The sequence below is a fragment of the Coregonus clupeaformis genome, chromosome 27, assembly GCF_020615455.1.
Source record: "Coregonus clupeaformis isolate EN_2021a chromosome 27, ASM2061545v1, whole genome shotgun sequence".
Lineage (NCBI taxonomy): Eukaryota > Metazoa > Chordata > Actinopteri > Salmoniformes > Salmonidae > Coregonus > Coregonus clupeaformis.
This window is the reverse complement of record NC_059218.1, coordinates 20,207,072-20,228,184: the sequence shown is the minus strand read 5'-3', so window position 1 is coordinate 20,228,184 and position 21,113 is coordinate 20,207,072. Positions and strand designations below refer to the sequence as shown.

At 44.9% G+C, this 21,113-nt stretch overlaps 1 protein-coding gene across 6 annotated transcripts in view; it reads right to left on the bottom strand.

The window, feature by feature from the left end:
• The window catches only part of LOC121541599 (microtubule organization protein AKNA), a 44,349-nt gene that overhangs the window by 4,075 nt on the left and 19,161 nt on the right, over positions 1-21,113 (bottom strand). For 3 of the 6 annotated variants that reach the window (XM_045208070.1, XM_045208067.1, XM_045208068.1), the window contains 7 exons: positions 20,493-20,643; positions 19,461-19,613; positions 19,110-19,258; positions 7,805-7,933; positions 7,205-7,324; positions 5,337-5,453; positions 864-1,023 (listed from right to left, as the gene is read on the bottom strand). In XM_045208070.1, the coding sequence (XP_045064005.1) occupies positions 864-1,023; positions 5,337-5,453; positions 7,205-7,324; positions 7,805-7,933; positions 19,110-19,258; positions 19,461-19,613; positions 20,493-20,643 (979 nt within the window). Of the gene's footprint in view, positions 1-863; positions 1,024-5,336; positions 5,454-7,204; positions 7,348-7,804; positions 7,934-19,109; positions 19,259-19,460; positions 19,614-20,492; positions 20,644-21,113 lie in introns of those variants that run through there. The other 3 variants (XM_045208069.1, XM_045208071.1, XM_041850735.2) reach the window with 3 other exon arrangements.

Sequence of the window (21,113 nt, the reverse complement as noted above, 5' to 3'; positions counted from 1 at the left end):
GGCCAAAATTCACCCAACTTATTGTGGGAAGCTTGTGGAAGGCTACCCGAAACGTTTGACCCAAGTTAAACAATTTAAAGGCAATGCTACCTAATACTAATTGGGTGTATGTAAACTTCTGACCCACTGGGAATGTGATTAAATAAATAAAAGGTGAAATAAATCATTCTCTCTACTATTATTCTGACATTTCACATTCTTAAAATAAAGTGGTGATCCTAACTGACCTTAGACAGCGAATTTGTACTAGGATTAAATGTCCGAAATTGTGAAAAACTGAGTTTAAATGTATTCGGCTAAGGTGTATGTAAACTTCCGACTTCAACTGTACATAAACTGAAATTAGGCGAACTATCAGAATTTTAGCAGCCAGGAAATGGTGGAGCGATTTCTGCATATTGCACCTTTAATACATAGGGGAAGAAAGTGGGATTTTAAACAATGCTAAAATCCTGACAGATACTTATGTGTGATTCAAATATTAACACTAATAAAATAATTAGATGATTTATGCAAAATGTAACCACCTATATCTTCAAGTCAGGATTTTGGCCAAAAGAAGAACTCCTGCACCACGTGTGCTGTGTTTTGCATCATATCATACCGGCTGTATTTCTGTATTTTGAAAGTTACATATCTTGAAAACTTGATTGCTGACATGCAAAACATTTTGGGACTATATCAACAATGGACTAATGAAACAAATACCAAAATATAGTTTTTGGGTGGAATTTTTCTTTAAGTGGTGAGTGTGTGTCTCAGCGCTGAGAGATTTTATTAGGGTTGGCAACAGATGGGGTTGTAGCGAAATGACCTAATGGCCACTTCTTCATGTCCAGAGAGAGCGAGAGCACAGTACTCACAGAACTGGCGGGCACACTGGCACAAACTGGACCAGTGGCACACTGCCCAGCACAGGAGGGGGCGGCGCTGCAAATAACACGCCTCTCACATCTCTGTGGGGGGAGCTCATTGGCCGGCTGCCTCTGTGGGCGGGACCTGAGTCTCTCTCTGTCCTCCGGTCTGCAAATAAGAAATCAGCACAGGCTTGTTGTCAATTAAAATGGCAAAGCAATTGAGCACAACATAAAACAGGAAGTAAATGGGAGTAGTTGCCACATGCGCCGAATACATCAGGTGTAGTAGACATTACCGTGAAATGCTTACTTACAGCCCTTAACCAACAATGCATGTATTTCTTAATAAAAAAGTAAAATAAAAAAACAACAAAAAAGTGTTGAGAAAAAAAGAGCAGAAGTAAAATAAAATAACAGTAGGGAGGCCATATACAGTGGGGTACCGGTGCAGAGTCAATGTGCGGGGGAACCGGCTAGTTGAGGTAGTTGAGGTAATATGTACAGTGGGGAAAAAAAGTATTTAGTCAGCCACCAATTGTGCAAGTTCTCCCACTTAAAAAGATGAGTGAGGCCTGTAATTTTCATCATAGGTACATGTCAACTATGACAGACAAAACGAGAAAAAAAATACCAGAAAATCACATTGTAGGATTTTTTATGAATTTATTTGCAAATTATGGTGGAAAATAAGTATTTGGTCAATAACAAAAGTTTCTCAATTCTTTGTTATATACCCTTTGTTGGCAATGACACAGGTCAAACGTTTTCTGTAAGTCTTCACAAGGTTTTCACACACTGTTGCTGGTATTTTGGCCCATTCCTCCATGCAGATCTCCTCTAGAGCAGTGATGTTTTGGGGCTGTCGCTGGGCAACACGGACTTTCAACTCCCTCCAAAGATTTTCTATGGGGTTGAGATCTGGAGACTGGCTAGGCCACTCCAGGACCTTGAAATGCTTCTTACGAAGCCACTCCTTCGTTGCCCGGGCGGTGTGTTTGGGATCATTGTCATGCTGAAAGACCCAGCCACGTTTCATCTTCAATGCCCTTGCTGATGGAAGGAGGTTTTCACTCAAAATCTCACGATACATGGCCCCATTCATTCTTTCCTTTACACGGATCAGTCGTCCTGGTCCCTTTGCAGAAAAACAGCCCCAAAGCATGATGTTTCCACCCCCATGCTTCACTGTAGGTATGGTGTTCTTTGGATGCAACTCAGCATTCTTTGTCCTCCAAACACAACGAGTTGAGTTTTTACCAAAAAGTTATATTTTGGTTTCATCTGACCATATGACATTCTCCCAATCCTCTTCTGGATCATCCAAATGCACTCTAGCAAACTTCAGACGGGCCTGGTCATTTACTGGCTTAAGCAGGGGGACACGTCTGGCACTGCAGGATTTGAGTCCCTGGCGGCATAGTGGGTTACTGATGGTAGGCTTTGTTACTTTGGTCCCAGCTCTCTGCAGGTCATTCACTAGGTCGCCCCGTGTGGTTCTGGGATTTTTGCTCACCGTTCTTGTGATCATTTTGACCCCACGGGGTGAGATCTTGCGTGGAGCCCTAGATCGAGGGAGATTATCAGTGGTCTTGTATGTCTTCCATTTCCTAATAATTGCTCCCACAGTTGATTTCTTCAAACCAAGCTGCTTACCTATTGCAGATTCAGTCTTCCCAGCCTGGTGCAGGTCTACAATTTTGTTTCTGTTGTCCTTTGACAGCTCTTTGGTCTTGGCCATAGTGGAGTTTGGAGTGTGACTGTTTGAGGTTGTGGACAGGTGTCTTTTATACTGATAACAAGTTCAAACAGGTGCCATTAATACAGGTAACGAGTGGAGGACAGAGGAGCCTCTTAAAGAAGAAGTTACAGGTCTGTGAGAGCCAGAAATCTTGCTTGTTTGTAGGTGACCAAATACTTATTTAATAATTAACAGAGTAGCAGTAGCGTAAAAAGATGGGGTGGGGGTGCAAGTAGTCCAGGTAGCCATGATTAGCTGTTCAGGAGTCTTATGGCTTGGGGGTAGAAGCTGTTGAGAAGCCTTTTGGACCTAGACTTGGCGCTCCGGTACCGCTTGCTGTGCGGTAGCAGAGAGAACAGTCTATGACTAGGGAGGCTGGAGTCTTTGACAATTTTGAGGGCCTTCCTCTGCCTGGTATAAAGGTCCTGGATGGCAGGAAGCTTGGCCCCAGTGATGTACTGGGCCGTACGCACTACCCTCTGTAGTGCCTTGCGGTTGGAGGCCGAGCAGTTGCCATACCAGGCGGTGATGCAACCAGTCAGGATGCTCTCGATGGTGCAGCTGTAGAACTTTTTGAGGATCTGAGGATCCATGCCAAATCTTTTCAGTCTCCTGAGGGGTAATAGGCTTTGTCGTGCCCTCTTCACGACTGTCTTGGTATGTTTGGACCATGATAGTTCGTTGGTGATGTGGACACCAAGGAACTTGAAGCTCTCAACCTGTTCCACTACAGCCCTGTTGATGAGAATGGGGGCGTGCTCAGTCCTCTTTTTTTTTCCTGTAGTCCACAATCATCTCCTTTGTCTTGGTCACGTTGAGGGAGAGGTTGTTATTTTACATTTACATTTTATTCATTTAGCAGACGCTCTTATCCAGAGCGACTTACAGGAGCAATTAGGGTTAAGTGCCTTGCTCAAGGGCACATCTTTTTTTCACCTAGTCGGCTCGGGGATAGAACCAGCGACCTTTCGGGTACTGGCACAACGCTCTTAACCACTAAGCTACCTGCCGCCCCACGGCCAGGTCTCTGACCTCCTCCCTACAGGCTGCCTCATCGTTGTCGGTGATCAGGCCTACCACTGTTGTGTCGTCGGCAAACTTAATGATGGTGTTGGAGTCGTGCCTGGCCATGCAGTCATGGGTGAACAGGGAGTACAGGAGGGGACTGAGCACACAGTGTTGAGGATCAGCGTGGCAGATGTGTTGTTACCTACCCTTACCACCTGGAGGCGGCCCGTCAGGAAGTCCAGGATCCAGTTGCAGAGGGAGGTGTTTAGTCCCAGGATCCTTAGCTTAGTGATGAGCTTTGAGGGCACTATGGTGTTGAACGCTGAGCTGTAGTCAATGAATAGCATTCTCACGTAGGTGTTCCTCTTGTCCAGGTGGGAAAGGGTAGTGTGGAGTGCAATAGAGATTGCATCATCTGTGGATCTGTTGGGGCAGTATGCGAATTGGAGTGGGTCTAGGGTTTCTGGGATAATGGTGTTGATGTGAGCCATGACCAGCCTTTCAAAGCACGTCATGGCTACAGACGTCAGTGCTACGGGTCGGTAGTCATTTAGGCAGGTTATCTTAGTGTCCTTGGGCACGGGGACTATGGTGGTCTGCTTGAAACATGTTGGTATTACAGAATCAGTCAGGGACATGTTGAAAATGTCGGTGAAGACACCTGCCAGTTGGTCAGCACATGCTCGGAGTACACGTCCTGGTAATCCGTCTGGCCCTGCGGCCTTGTGAATGTTGACCTGCTTAAAAGTCTTACTCACATCGGCTACGGAGAGCGTGATCACATAGTCATCAGGAACAGCTGGTGCTCTCAAGCATGCTTCAGTGTTGCTTGCCTCGAAGCGAGCATAGAAGTGGTTTAGCTCGTCTGGTAGGCTTGTGTCACTGGGCAGCTCGTGGCTGTGCTTCCCTTTGTAGTCTGTAATAGTTTTCAAGCCCTGCCACATCAGACGAGCGTCAGAGCCGGTGTAGTACGATTCAATCTTAGTCCTGTATTGACTCTTTGCCTGTACGATGGTTCGTCGGAGGGCATAGCGGGATTTCTTATAAGCGTCCGGGTTAGAGTCCCGCTCCTTGAAAGCGGCAGCTCTACCCTTTAGCTCAGTGCGGATGTTGCCTGTAATCCATGGCTTCTGGTTGGGGTATGTACGTACGGTCACTGTGGGGACGACGTCATCGATGCACTTATTGATGAAGCCAGTGACTGATGTGGTGTACTCCTCAATGCTATCTGAAGAATCCCGGAACATGTTCCAGTCTGTGCTAGCAAAACAGTCCTGTAGCTTAGCATCTGCGTCATCTGACCACTTTTTTATTAACCGAGTCACTGGTGCTTCCTGCTTTAGTTTTTGCTTATAAGCAGGAATCAGGAGGATAGAGTTATGGTCAGATTTGCCAAATGGAGGGTGAGGGAGAGCTTTGTATGAATCTCTGTGTGTGGAGTAAAGGTCTAGAGTTTTTTTTCCCTCTGGTTGCACATTTAACATGCTGGTAGAAATTAGGTAGAATGGATTTAAGTTTCCCTGCATTAAAGTCCCCGGCCACTAGGAGCGCAGCCTCTGGATGAGCGTTTTCCTGTTTAGTTATGGCCTTATACAGCTCATTGAGTGCAATCTTAATGCCAGCATTGGTTTGTGGTGGTAAATAGACAGCTATGAAAAATATAGATGAAAACACTCTTGGTAATTAGTGTGGTCTACAGCTTAGATGATAACTAGGACATGTCTGTTGCTTACCATGTTTCGTGCTTGTGCTCCGGTACGTCTCAGACCTTCCACACATAGGACAGTGAAGAGAATGAAGACCAGTGTGACTGTGGATAGCCCCAGTGTCACCACCACCCCCCTCTGGTCCTTTCAGTCAGAAGAAAAGAGAAGAATAAAGAAAGAGGAGAAAGGAGTGGAGACGGCACAGGATTGACTGTAAATGTGACACACAAACCACCATTACACCACAGACTGAGGATGTGTCCCAAATGGCATCCTATTCCCTATGTAGTGTACTATTTTTGACCAGACCCCTATGCGTAGTACAGTCGCGGCCCAAAGTTTTTAGAATGACACAAGTATTGGTCTTCACAAAGTTCGCTGCTTCAGTGTTATGAGATATTTTTGTCAAATGTTACTATGGTATACTGAAGTATAATTACAAGCATTCCATAAGTGTCAAAGGCTTTTATTGACAATTGCATTCAGTTTATACAAAGAGTCAATATTTGCAGTGTTGACCCTTCTTTTTCAAGACCTCTGCAATCCGCCCTGGCATGCTGTCAATTAACTTCTGGGCCACATCCTGACTGACGGAAGCCCATTCTTGCATAATCAATGCTTGGAGTTTGTCAGAATTTGTGGGTTTTTGTTTGTCCACCCGCCTCTTGAGGATCGACCACAAGTTCTCAATGGGATTAAGGTCTGGGGAGTTTCCTGGCCATGGACCCAACATTTTGATGTTTTGTTCCCCGAGCCACTTAGTTATCACTTTTGCCTTATGGCAAGGTGCTCCATCATGCTGGAAAAGGCATTGGTCGTCACCAAACTATTCTTGGATGGTTGGGAGAAGTTGCTCTCGGAGGATGTGTTGGTACCATTCTTTATTCATGGCTGTGTTCTTAGGCAAAATTGTGAGTGAGGTGAGAAAGCAACCCCACACATGAATGGTCTCAGGATGCTTTACTGTTGGCATGACACTGGACTGATGGTAGCGCTCACCTTGTCTTCTCCGGACAAGGTGTTTTCCGGATGCCCCAAACAATCGGAAAGGGGATTCATCAGAGAAAATGACTTTACCCCAGTCCTCAGCAGTCCAATCCCTGTACCTTTTGCAGAATATCAGTCTGTCCCTGATGTTTGTGGCTTCTTTGCTGCCCTTCTTGACACCAGGCCATCCTCCAAAAGTCTTTGCCTCACTGTGCGTGCACATGCACTCACACCTGCCTGTTGCCATTCCTGAGCAAGCTCTGCACTGGTGGTGCCCTGAATCAACTTTAGGAGACGGTCTGAATCAACTTTAGGAGACGGTCCTGGCGCTTGCTGGACTTTCTTGGGCGCCCTGACGCCTTCTTCACAACAATTGAACCTCTCTCCTTGAAGTTCTTGATGATCCGATAAATGGTTGTGAAGCCCTTTTTGTGCAAAGCAATGATGACGGCACGTGTTTCCTTGCAGGTAACCATGGTTAACAGAGGAAGAACAATGATTTCAAGCAGCACCCTCCTTTTAAAGCTTCCAGTCTGTTATTCTAATCTCAATCAGCATGACAGTGATCTCCAGCCTTGTCCTCGTCAACACTCTCACCTGTGTTAACGAGAGAATCACTGACATGATGGCAGCTGGTCCTTTTGTGGCAGGGCTGAAATGCAGTGGAAATGTTTTTGGGGGGGGATTAAGTTCATTTTCATGGCAAAGAGGGACTTTGCAATTAATTGCAATTCATCTGATCACTCTTCATGACATTCTGGAGTATATGCAAATTGCCATCATCAAAACTGAGGCAGCAGACTTTGTGAAAATTAGTATTTGTATCATTCTCAAAACTTTTGACCACGACAGTACACTATTGTGAATAGGATGCCATTTGGGACATAGTCTGAGAGAGAAGTTATTACGTGTAGAGTGTCCATGGGTGTGTGTCTGTGGGGAACATTGTGGACACACAGGGTCCTGCCTCCCTCTACAGTCAGGTTTCTCTCCTCCATCTCCACCTACAGACATACTGACATGCTGCCCTGCAATCACAATACAATACAGACTGTCTAACGATGAAAACACTTAATCCAGTTAATCTGAGGATTTGCTGTGATTATTCACGATTAATCGCAAAATCAGAAATGGCTGAAATTGAGCTGTAATTCAATATTTTGTATACAAAAAGCATTACAAGAATATTGACGTCTTGATTTTTTCCAAAGTAACGGTAAGGAAAACAGGTAAATTGATAAAGCACACATTCTTTAACCTTAAAGTCAACACGGTTTCACATGGCATTGTTATTTTAAGCTGTATAGATGATGTATTTGGATGTTTTCAGTGTATTTTGAACGCTTTCAGACAATGCGATTAATGCAATAAAAAAAAATGTGTGTACTAATATTACCAAAAGGTTACTCAAGTTAACTGATTAACTCTGACAGCCCTAATTAAAATACTATATTTTACATTTATATCATCATGTAACCTAGTGTATATAAAACAGAAGTCTTTCTTACTTGTGTGGGCTCCTCTGTTCCTGACTGTCTCTGCTCTGCCACGGCTGCCTCCCCACGTTGCAGGGGACACTGGGATACGTCTGGAGGACTGAAGTCTGGGTGTGGACTGGGCATGCTCCGAATCTGTCGCTAGAGATAAAACAAATTAAAATCAATATTTTTTTCAGATGGCTTATACTTAGGGTTCCCAAAAAACATAGCATTCTAGTGAATGAAGAATGAAAGCTATTGTATTGTGAAGTGTATTTTGAAGTATATATACAGTGGGTATCATAAGGACTTCTTCACATTTTATTGTGTTACAAAGTGTGATTACTATTTATTTAATTGTCATTTGTCAACGATCTACACAAAATACTCTAATGTCAAAGTTGGAAAAATGTATGTAAAATCTTTTGTCTTGCCCTTTTGTCTTGAATGGCACACATACACAATCCATGTCTCAATTGTCTCAAGACTTAAAAAACCTTCTTTAAACCTGTCTCCTCCCCTTCATCTACACTGATAGAAGTGGATTTAACAAGTGACATCAATAAGGGATCATTGCTTTCACCTGGATTCATCTGATCAGTCTATGTCATGGAAAGAGCAGGTGTTCTTAATGTTTTATACACTCAGTGTATATTAGATAAGTATTCACCCCCCTGGGTCAATACATGTTAGGACCTTTGGACAGAGATTACAGCTGTGAGTCTTCTTGGTTAGTCTCTAAGAGCTTTGCACACCTGGACTGTGCAATATTTGTACATCTGTCAAGATGTTGAGGGTCATGGCTAGACAGCATTTTTAAAGTCTTGCCATAGATTTTCAAGCAGATTTAAGTCAAAATTGTAACTTGGCCACTCAGAAATATTCACTGTGTTCTTGGTAAGCAACTCCAGTGTATATTTGGCCTTGTGTTGTAGGTTATTGTCCTGCTGAAAAGTGAATTCATCTTCCAGTGTCTGGTGTAAAGCAGACTAAAGCAGGTTTTCCTCTAAGATTTTGCCTGTGCTTAGCTGCATCCCGTTTCTTTTTATCCTGAAATATTCCCCAGTCTTTGCCGATGGAAAGCCATCCACCACCATACTTGAAAATAAAGAGGCAGTTACTCAGTGATGTGTTGTGTTGGAATCGCCCCAAACATAAGGCTTTGCATTTAGGCCAAAACATTTATGCCTTTGCCATGTCTTCTTGCGGTATAATTTTTGTGCCTTGTTCCATACAAGATGCATGTTTTGGAATATGTTTATTGTGTATATTTGCATTCTTCTTTTCACTCTCACTGTCATTTAGGTCAATATTGCAGAGTAACTACAATGTTGTTGATCCATCCTTCATTTTCTCCCATCACAGCCATTCAACTCTGTAGTTGTTTTAAAATCACCAATGGCCTAATGGTGAAATCGCTGAGCAGTTTCCTTCCTGTCCTGCAGCTCAGTTCAAAAGGAGGACAATATTATTATTAACTTGACCATGCTTAAAGAGATATTCAATGTCAGATTTTTTATTGTTACCCATCTACCAATCACTGCCCTTCTTTGTGAGGCTTTTGGCCTTTGTAGTTGAATCTGTGCTTGAAATTCAATACTTGACTGAGGGACCTTACAGATGTTGTATGTATGGAGGACCGAGGAAGGGGAAGTCATTAAAAAATCATGTAAATCCCCATTATTTTACACAGAGTGAGTCCATGTAACTTCTTATGTGATTTGTTGAGGCAAATTTTACTCCTGAACTAATTTAGGCATACCTAAACAAAGGGGGTGAATACTTACGCAACAACTATATTTTAGTTATTTAATTTTTTGTAATTTGTAAACATTTATAGAATTTAATTTTCACTTTGACAGAGTATTTTGTGTAGATCAATGGCAAAAAAAAATCACAATTGAATACATTTCAATCCCACTTTGTAACACAACAAAATCCAAGGGGGGTGAATAATTATGATACCCACTGTATGTACTGTGTAATGCAGAGTGCTTTGCAGCAGACATAAGGCTCAAATAAAACATATTTATTAATATTTGTCACATGCGCCAAATACAACAGGTGTAGACTTTTTCCCAACAATGCAGTTAAAAAGTTAAAAAAATGTAATAATTGCAAATTAGAAAAAATAGGAAACAGTAACACAAAATAACAATAACAAGGCTATATACAAGGGGTACCAGTACCGAGTCAATGTGCAGGGGTACGAGGTAGTTGAGGTAATATGTACATGTAGGTAGAGGTAAAAGTGACTAGGCAATCAGGATAGATAATAAACAGAGTAGCAGCAGCCTATGTGAAGAGTGTGATGGTGTGTCTATGTGTGAATGTGGCGTCAATATGCATGTGTGTGTGTTTTGTGTGTGTGAGCGTATGTAGTGTGTGTGTGTGTGTGTTGGAGTTTCAGTGTAGTATGTGTGAGTGTTTGGGTAGACTCCAGTGTGTGCATAGAGCCAGTGAAAGAATGTCAGTGCAAAACAAAATCAAATCAAATCAAATTTTATTGGTCACATGCGCCGAATACAACAGGTGCAGACATTACAGTGAAATGCTTACTTACAGCCCTTAACCAACAGTGCATTTATTTTTAACAAAAAAAGTAAAAATAAAACAGCAACAAAAAAAGTGCTGAGAAAAAAAAGAGCAGAAGTAAAATAAAATAACAGTAGGGAGGCTATATATACAGGGGGGTACCGTTGCAGAGTCAATGTGCGGGGGCACCGGCTAGTTGAGGTAATATGTACATGTGGGTAGAGTTAAAGTGACTATGCATAAATAATTAACAGAGTAGCAGCAGCGTAAAAAGGATGGGGTGGGGGGGCAGTGCAAATAGTCCGGGTAGCCATGATTAGCTGTTGAGAAGTCTTTTGGACCTAGACTTGGCACTCCAGTACCGCTTGCCATGCGGTAGCAGAGAGAACAGTCTATGACTAGGGTGGCTGGAGTCTTTGACAATTTTGAGGGCCTTCCTCTGACACCGCCTGGTATAGAGGTCCTGGATGGCAGGAAGCTTGGCCCCAGTGATGTACTGGGCCGTACGCACTACCCTCTGTAGTGCCTTGCGGTCGGAGGCCAAGCAGTTGCCATACCAGGCGGTGATGCAACCAGTCAGGATGCTCTCGATGGTGCAGCTGTAGAATTTTTTGAGGATCTGAGGACCCATGCCAAATCTTTTCAGTCTCCTGAGGGGGAATAGGCTTTGTCGTGCCCTCTTCACGACTGTCTTGGTGTGTTTGGACCATGATAGTTTGTTGGTGATGTGGACACCAAGGAACTTGAAGCTCTCAATCTGTTCCACTACAGCCCCGTCGATGAGAATGGGGGTGTGCTCAGTCCTCTTTTTTTTCCTGTAGTCCACAATCATCTCCTTTGTCTTGGTCACGTTGAGGGAGAGGTTGTTGTCCTGGCACCTCACGGCCAGGTCTCTGACCTCCTCCCTATAGGCTGTCTCACTTAATGATGGTGTTGGAGTCGTGCCTGGCCATGCAGTCATGGGTGAACAGAGAGTACAGGAGGGGACTGAGCACGCACCCTTGAGGGGCCCCCGTGTTGAGGATCAGTGTGGCAGATGTGTTGTTACCTACCCTTACCACCTGGGGGCGGCCCGTCAGGAAGTCCAGGATCCAGTTGCAGAGGGAGGTGTTTAGTCCCAGGATCCTTAGCTTAGTGATGAGCTTAGAGGGCACTATGGTGTTGAATGCTGAGCTGTAGTCAATGAATAGCATTCTCACGTAGGTGTTCCTCTTGTCCAGGTGGGAAAGGGCAGTGTGGAGTGCAATAGAGATTGCATCATCTGTGGATCTGTTGGGGCGGTATGCAAATTGGAGTGGGTCTAGGGTTTCTGGGATAATGCTGTTGATGTGAGCCATGACCAGCCTTTCAAAGCACTTCATGGCTACAGACGTCAGTGCTACAGGTCGGTAGTCATTTAGGCAGGTTATCTTAGAGTCCTTGGGCACGGGGACTATGGTGGTCTGCTTGAAACATGTAGGTATTACAGACTGGGTCAGGGACATGTTGAAAATGTCAGTGAAGACACTTGCCAGTTGGTCAGCACGCTCGGAGTACACGTCCTGGTAATCCGTCTGGCCCTGCGGCCTTGTGAATGTTGACCTGCTTAAAAGTCTTACTCACATCGGCTACGGAGAGCGTGATCACATAGTCATCCGGAACAGCTGGTGCTCTCATGCATGCTTCAGTGTTGCTTGCCTCGAAGCGAGCATAGAAGTGGTTTAGCTCGTCTGGTAGGCTTGTGTCACTGGGCAGCTCGCGGCTGTGCTTCCCTTTGTAGTCTGTAATAGTTTTCAAGCCCTGCCACATCCGACGAGCGTCAGAGCCAGTGTAGTACGATTCAATCTTAGTCCTGTATTGACTCTTTGCCTGTTTGATGGTTCGTCGGAGGGCATAGCGGGATTTCTTATAAGCGTCCGGGTTAGAGTCCCGTTCCTTGAAAGCGGCAGCTCTACCCTTTAGCTCAGTGCGGATGTTTCCTGTAATCCATGGCTTCTGGTTGGGGTATGTACGTACGGTCACTGTGGGGGACGACATCATCGATGCACTTATTGATGAAGCCAGTGACTGATGTGGTGTACTCCTCAATGCTGTCTGAAGAATCCCGGAACATGTTCCAGTCTGTGCTAGCAAAACAGTCCTGTAGCTTAGCATCTGCGTCAACTGACCACTTTTTTTATTAACCGAGTCACTGGTGCTTCCTGCTTTAGTTTTTGCTTATAAGCAGGAATCAGGAGGATAGAGTTATGGTCAGATTTGCCAAATGGAGGGCGAGGGAGAGCTTTGTATGCGTCTCTGTGTGTGGAGTAAAGGTGGTCTAGAGTTTTTTTTCCTCTGGTTGCACATTTAACATGCTGGTAGAAATTAGGTAGAACGGATTTAAGTTTCCCTGCATTAAAGTCCCTGGCCACTAGGAGCGCTGCATCTGGATGAGCGTTTTCCTGTTGATTTATGGCCTTGTACAACTCATTCAGTGCAATCTTAATGCCAGCATTGGTTTGTGGTGGTAAATTGACAGCTATGAAAAATATAGATGAAAACTCTCTTGGTAAATAGTGTGGTCTACAGCTTATCATAAGATACTCTACCTCAGGCGAGCAAAACCTCGAGACTTCCTTAGTATTTGATTTTGTGCACCAGCTGTTGTTTACAAATATACACAGACCGCCACCCCTTGTCTTACCGGAGTCAGCCGTTCTATCCTGCCGATGTAGCGTATAGCCCGCTAGCTGTATGTTATCCATGTCGATCGTTCAGCCACGACACGGTGAAACATAAGATATTACAGTTTTTAATGTCCCGTTGGTAGGATAACCGTAATCTTAGGTCATCCAATTTATTTTCAAATGATTGAACGTTGGCTAATAGGATTGATGGAAGAGGCAGTTTACTCGCTCGCCGTCGGATCCTTACAAGGCACCCCGATCTACGTCCACGATATCTCCGTCTCTTCCTCACGCGAATGACGGGGATTTGGGCCTTGTCGGGTGTCTGTATGATATCCTTCGCGGCCGCCTCGTTGAAGAAAAAATCTTCGTCCAATACGAGGTGAGTAATCGCTGTCCTGATATCCAGAAGCTCTTTTTGGTTATAAGAGACGATGGCAGAAACATTATGTACAAAATAAATTACAAATAACGCGGAAAAACACACATAATAGTACAATTGGTTAGAGGGCTGTAAAACGGCAGCCATCTTCTCCGGCGCTGTTATACAGGGGGTCAATGCAAATATTCCGGCCAGCCATTTGATTAACTGTTCAGCTGTCATATGGCTTGGGGGTAGAAGCTGTTCAGGAGCCTTTTGGTCCCAGACTTGGTGCTCCGGTACCACTTGCTGTGCGGTAGCAGAGAGAACAGTCTATGACTTGGGTGGTTGGAGTCTTTGACAATTTTTAGGGCCTTCAAGTTTCAAGTTTTAATGTCACATGCACAAGTACAGTGAAATGCCTTTCTTGCTAACTCAAAACCATACAATGCAATAATCAATAACAATGTAATACTAGAAAAACCACAAGAAAAATAAGTATTAATATGAAGAACACAATAAGTCCGTAAGTAAGTAAGCATACTATATACAGGGTCAGTTCCAATACCATATTTACAATGTGCATGGATACTGGAGTGATGGAGGTAGATATGTATAGGGGTAAGGTGACTAGGTAACAGGATATAAGATAAACAGAGTAGCAGCAGCTTGTATGTGAGTGGGTGTGTATGTGTAGAGTCAGTATAAATGTATGTGCATATTATATGTGAGTGAGCAGATGATGGAGTGAGTGTGTGTGTGACTGTGTAGAGCTCTGTGAGTGTGCATGGAGAGTGGGAAAATAAAAAATAAAGATACAAGGTTAACTCAGATAGTCTGTGTAGCTATTATGTTAGCTATTTATCAGTCTTATTGCTTGGGGATAGAAGCTATTCAAGAGCTTGTTGGTGTCAGACTTAATGCACCGGTACCGCATGCCGTGCGGAAGCAGAGAGAATAGTCTATGGCTTGGGTGGTTGGAGTCTTTAACAATTTTCCGGCCCTTCCTTCCACACCACCTGATATACATGTCCTGGATGGCAGGGAGATCAGCCCCAGTGATGTACTGGCCTACCGCATCACCCTCTGTAGCGCCATGCGATTGAGGGCGGTGCTATTGCTATACCAGGCAGTGATGCAGCCAGTCAAGATGCTCTCAATGGTACAGCTGTAGAACCTTTTGAGGATCTGAGGGCCCATGCCAAACTTTTTCAACCTCCTGAGGGGGAAGAGGCGCTGTCGCGCCTTCTTCACGACTGTGCGTGTGTGTATGGACAATTTTAAGTCTTTAGTGATTGGACACCAAGGAACTTGAAGCTCTCGACCTGCTCCACTGCAGCATTGTCGATGTGGATCGGGGCGTGCCCATGCTCCTGTTTCCTGTAGTCCATGATCAGCTCCTTGGTCTTACTGACATTGAGGGAGAGGTTGTTGCTCTGGTACCACACTGCCAGGTCACTGACCTCCTCCCTGTAGGCTGACTCAGCGTCGCCGGTGATCAGGCCTACCACCGTCGTGTCGTCAGCAAACTTGACGATGAAGTTGGAGTCGTGCGTGGCCACGCAGTTGTGGGTGAACAGAGAGTACAGGAGGGGATTAAGCACACACCCCTGTGGGGCCCCAGTGTTTAGGGTCAGCGTGGCGGAGGTGATGTTGCCTACCCTCACCACCTTGGGTCGGCCTGTCAGGAAGTCCAGAATCCTAGTTGCAGAGGGAGGTGTTCAGACCCAGAGTCCTAAGCTTGGTGACAAGCTTGGAGGGGACAATGGTGTTGAACTAGGTGGGTGAGGGCAGTGTGGAGACCTGATTAAAAACCTTTTTCACGTCTGCCTTGGAGCGCGAGATCACCCAATCCTCTGGGTCAAAGCGTGCATAAAATGCATGGAGTTCGTCTGGTAGAGAGGCATCGTTGGGCAGATCACGGTTGGGTTGGGTCTTTCTTTTTTTTCTTTTTTTATCTGTAATGGACTGCAGCTCCTGCCACATGCAGTGGGCATTGAAGCCTGTGTAGTATGATTCCACCTTATTCCTATATTGTCCTTTTGCTCGTTTGATGACTCTGCGGAGGTCATAGAGGGACTTATTGTACTTATTGTACACAGCCCATCTGAAATTAGCCCACCCAACTACCTCATCCCCATATTGTTATTTATTTTGCTCATTTGCACCCCAGTATCTCTTGCACATCTATCATTCCAGTGTTAATACTAATTGTAATTATTTTGCACTATGGCCTATTTATTGCCTTACCTCCATAACTTGCTACATTTGCACACACTGTATATATATATATATATATATATATATTTTTTCTATTTTCTGTTGTATTTTTGACTTTATGTTTTGGTTTACCCCATATGTAACTCTGTGTTGTTGTTTTTAATCGCACTGCTTTGCTTTATCTTGGCCAGGTCGCAGTTGTAAATGAGAACTTGTTCTCAACTGGCTTACCTGGTTAAATAAAGGTGAAATAAAAAAATATTCCTGTCCTCAGCCGTAGCCTCAAGGTTGTCTACGATAGCTCTGTGTGCGGTAGCCCTGTCCTTTAGTTTAGCGCCAACCTCTGTGTTAATCCAGGGCTTTTGATTGGAGAAGCAGCGAACCCTCACCGTGGGGACAACATCGCTGATGCATTTCCTAATGAAGCCAGTGACGGAGGTGGTTAGCTCGTCAATGTTATCGGCGGATTCTCTAAACATATTCCAATCAGCGCTAGCAAAGCAGTCATGTAGCGTAATCTCTGATTCTGGTGACCATTTCTCAATGGAGCGAGTCACTGGTACTTCCTATTTGAGTTTCTGCTTGTAAACAGGAAGCAGGGGTACGGAGTCATTATCTGTGTCACGATCGTCAGGGAGAGACCAATGCGCAGCGTGTTGAACGAACATGTTAACTTTATTATCTTAGTGATAATCTACACAATAAACAAAACAAGAAACGACTCGTGAAGTCCACGGTGACAATGACCGAACACGGAACAAAAACCCACAAACACAAAGGGAAAAACAGACAGTTTAAATATGGCTCCCAATCAGAGACAACCAGACAACACTCGTTGCCTCTGATTGGGAGTCACTCAGGCAAAACATAGAAATAGACGAACTAGAACCCCCAACATAGAAATACACCACATAGAACAAACACACCCTGGCTCAACAACTAGAGTCCCAAGCCAGGGTGTGACAATCTGATTTGCCGAATGGCAGACGAGGGAGGGCCTTGTATGCTTGCTTGTGGGTGGAATAACAGTGGTCTAGGACTTTATCGCCCCTAATGGCGTTGGAGACGTGTTGATGGAAGTTCTTCTGAGACCGCCTGGTATAGAGGTCCTGGGTGGCAGGGAGCTCGGCCCCAGTGATGTACTGGGCCGTACGCACAACCCTCTGTAGCGCCTTGCGGTCGGATGCCAAGCAGTTGCCGTACCAAGCAGTGATGCAGCCAGTCAAGATGCTCTCAATGGTACAGCTGTAGAACCTTTTGAGGATCTGAGGGCCCATACCAAATCTTTTCAGCCTCCTGAGGGAGAAGAGGCGTTGTCATGCCCTCTTCACAACGGTGTTGGTGTGTTTGGACCATGATAGGTCCTTAGTAATGGGGACACCGAGGAACTTGAAGCTCGTGTTGAAGGTCTGCGTGGCAGATGTGTTGTTGCCTACCTTCACCAACTGGGGGTGGCCCGTCAGGAAGTCCAGGATCCAGTTGCAGAGGGAGGTGTTAGATCCCAGGGTCCTTACCTTAGTGATGAAATTGGAGGGCACTATGGTGTTGAATGCTGAGCTGTACTCAATGAAGAGCATTCTCACGTAGGTGTTCCTTTTGTCCAGGTGGGAAAGGGCAATAGAGATTGCGTCATCTGTAGATCTGTTGTGGTGGTATGCAAATTGGAGTGGGTCTAGGGTGTCTGGGATGATGTTGTTGATGTGAACCATGACCAGCCTTTCAAAGCATTTCATGGCTACAGATGTGAGTGCTATAGGGCGATAGTCATTTATACAGTTTACATTGGCGTTCTTGGGCACAGGGACTATGGTGGTCTGCTTGAAACATGTAGGTATTACAGACTGGGTCAGGGAGAGGTTGAAAATGTCAGTGAAGACACTTGCCAGCTGGTCAGCACATGCTCGGAGTACGTGTCCCGGTAGTCCATCTGCGGCCTTGTGAAAGTTAATCTGTTCAAAGGTCTTAATCACATCGGCTACGGGGAGCATGATCACACATTCGTCCGGTACAGCTGGTGCTCTCAGGTATGGTTCAGTGTTGCTTTCCTTGAAGTGAGTATTTAGCTTGTCTGGTAGGCTTGTGTCACTGGACAGCTTGCGGCTGGGTTTCCTTTTGTAATCCGTGATGGTTTGCAAGCCCTGCCACATCCGACTAGCGTCAGAGCCGGTGTAGTAGGATTCGATCTTAGTCCTGTATTGACGCTTTGCCTGTTTGATGGTTCGTCGGAAGGCGTAGCGGGATTAGTTTCCCATTCCTTAAAAGCGGCAGCTCTATCCTTTAGCTCTGTGAGGATTTTGACTGTAATCCATGGCTTCTGGTTGGGATATATACGTACGGATACTGTGGGGACGACGTCGTCGATGCACTTATTAATGAAGCCAGAGACTGATGTGGTAAATTCCTCAATGCCATCGGATGAATCCCGGAACCATTCCAGTCTGTGCTAGTGAAACAGTTCTGTAGCTTAGCATCCGCTTCATTGGACCACTTCCGTATTGAGCACGTCACTGGTACTTGCTGCTTGAGTTTTTGCATGTAAGCAGGAATCAGAAGGATAGAGTTATGGTCAGATTTGCCAAACGGAGGTGAGGGAGAGCTTTGTATGTGTCTCTGTGTGTGGAGTAAAGGTGACCTAAAGTTTTTTCACCTCTAGTTGCACAGGTGACATGCTGGTAGAAATTTGGTAAAACCGATTTCAGTTTTACTGCATTAAAATCACTGGCCACTAGGAGCGTCGCCTCTGGATGAGCATTTTCTTGTTTTCTTATGGCCCTATATAGCTCATTGAGTGCAGTCTTAGTGCCAGCATCGGTTTGTGGTGGTAAATAGACAGCTACGAAAAATATAGATAGTATGGTCTACAGCTTATCATGAGGTATTCTAACTCAGGCGAGCAGAACCTTGAGACTTCCTAATTATTAGAGATCGTACACCAGCTGTTGTTAACAAAGAGACACACACCCCCTCCCCTGAGCTTTCCCGACGCTGCCGTTCTGTCCTGCCGATGTATAGAAAAACCAGCTAGATAAAAATTTTCCATGTCCTTGTTCAGCCACGACTCGGGGAAACATTCGGTATTACAGTTCTTCAGATCACATTGATAGGATAGTCTCGAACGGAGCTCGTCCAGTTTATTCTCCAGTGATTGCACGTTCGACAATAGAACGGAAGGCAGAGGCGGTTTATCCACTCTCCGACGTAGTCTTGTCAGGAATCCCGCACGACGGCATCTATAGCGCAGCCACCTCCTTCTCCGAGTGTCGGAGATTTGGGCCTGGCCCGGAATAATCAAAATGTCCTTTGCCGCTGACTCATTGAAGTAGAAGTCCTCATCCAAATCGAGTTTAGTGATAGCTGTTCTGATGTCCAGAAGCTATTTTTGGTCATAGGAAACGATGGCGGAAACATTATGTACAAAAAAAGTCTGTGTCCCAAATGTCACCATATTTCCTACTTTTGACCAGGGTCCATAAGGGCTCTGTTCAAAAGTGGTGCACTATTTAGGTAATAAATAGTGACGAAGGCTTTATGTATGCTGCAAAAAACTCTGCATTACAGTCAGCGCATAACTCACTGATGTCCAGGTCAGGTCTCTGTCTGGGTACAGAGGCTGATCTTCTAGGAGTCAACCTGGAAGCCCTCTCCTCCACCTGCTGCTCCTCACCCCACCTCCTCTCCTCCCTGCTCTCCTCTCTACCACCATCCCTCCTTCGCTGAACAGACCTGAGAGAGTAGAGAAATCAAAAGGAACATTACAAATCAGAAACGGTGAAAGAAAGACAATGACACCCTATTCCCTTTATAGTGCACTACTGTTGACCAGAGCCCTACGGGCCAGTAAAAATGGCAATTAACCTGTTTCAACAGTAACAAAAGTCTGATGAAATCTCCCTTAAAAAAGTGAAAAGGTTAAAAAAAGGCCAACCTGGTGCGAGGTGTTGAGCTGAGAGGGTGTGTGTGGTCATCATGGGCTGAAGGGGGAGCTCTGACAGGACTGGGAGGGTTGGTCTGTCTCAGACTGCTCTCTAGTCGCTCCTTTAGTCTGCCTACCTCCGCCTGCAGGGACTGGATGGCCTCACTGGGGAACATACACAGAAACACACGCACATGCACGCACACACAAACAAACACACACACGAGAATGAGTACAGAGAGAAGTGTTAATATTTTCTACCTCAATGTTATAGAGTAGACACTGCCATTTCAATTCCATTGGTAACTGTACTGTTACTTGTTCCAAATATTGTAGTTAGTAATATTGTAGTAATATCACCACACGTCTGTTATAGGTGTTAAAACGTACAATTGACCCAGCGAATCGAATCGATTTGACATTCCAAACCATACACAATATTTTTCTAAACTCATTCCTATTAATATGAGTCAATAAATAGGGCCCACTCATGCAGTGTCACACCATGCAAAGTAAACACTGGGTATGTACAGTATGTACCTCCTGAGTCTCCACATTTACTAGCTTCCATGTCTGTAATGAAATCAAATCATACAGAAATATAGAATGTAAAAATTACTCAGGTGTATCACTCTACTTGCCCCAGGGAGACTTACACATTAGAAACACACTGATACCAGCCAAGAAAACAAGTAGGATCCAGCATTAGATATTTAGAATAAATATAAATATAAATGATCAAATAATAAAGATATGGCTCTGGTAGGATCCAATGCCTGAACTTCACTTCCCAGATAAAAGCTAGAGACCAGCCAGTCAACACCCTCAGCATAAAAGAAAATCAAATATCAAACATCTAATAATCCCCCCTCCTAGATCCTACTGGGAGTTGCCAGAAAAAAAATCCCTTTGAGCTGAGCTGGTATTTTTGCTGTAGTGAAGCAGCCCTCTTTTCCTCCCAGCCAATACTTTCCAAAGAGACTCATATCTGTTCTTGTTTGTGCCACTATCGCCATGGGAGCAGTTGTAGGGAGAGAGACTCACTTGCGGTTGGTCAGCTGACCAGAGCTCAGGGCTCGGAGGGGATCGCCATGGTGATAGGGTGCAGTGGGGGAGGGGCTTGGCTGGTAGCGGTGCTGGGTTGTTCGGGTGGAACGGTCACTACGTGCCTCATCCTCCCCTGACACAGAGTGGACTTAGGATAGAAGGAGGAAGTAAGGAGGATAGAGGAGTTTAAAACAGAAGGCAGGGGAGAGGTAGAGGATCAAATTAACTGACACGGGCAAAGAAACATAGCCAAACAGCTAATAGCTGCCTCGCTGCTTTCTCTTAGGAGGGTACATGTTTCTGGCATAGAGTAGACTGTGTGCCAGGGTTTCCGGTATGAAAATGTGACGCTGGACATTTGACCGACAGCATTTTAATTTACCGGACATTTGAGTAATTTACCAGACCCATATGCATTGGGTGCGTAACCTGATTAGGGCGTCCACCCACGGTGCTCAGAATGACAGAAATCACATTTAGATTATGGTAATGAATCTTAACAGAACATGCAAGTCGAGGATGCAATGACGTGTGCCCTTACCGCACACTTTGAAGATGTTAGAATAACTGTCCACATTTACTTTTCCTCAGCCAACAAGATGAGTAGCGAACAGCAAA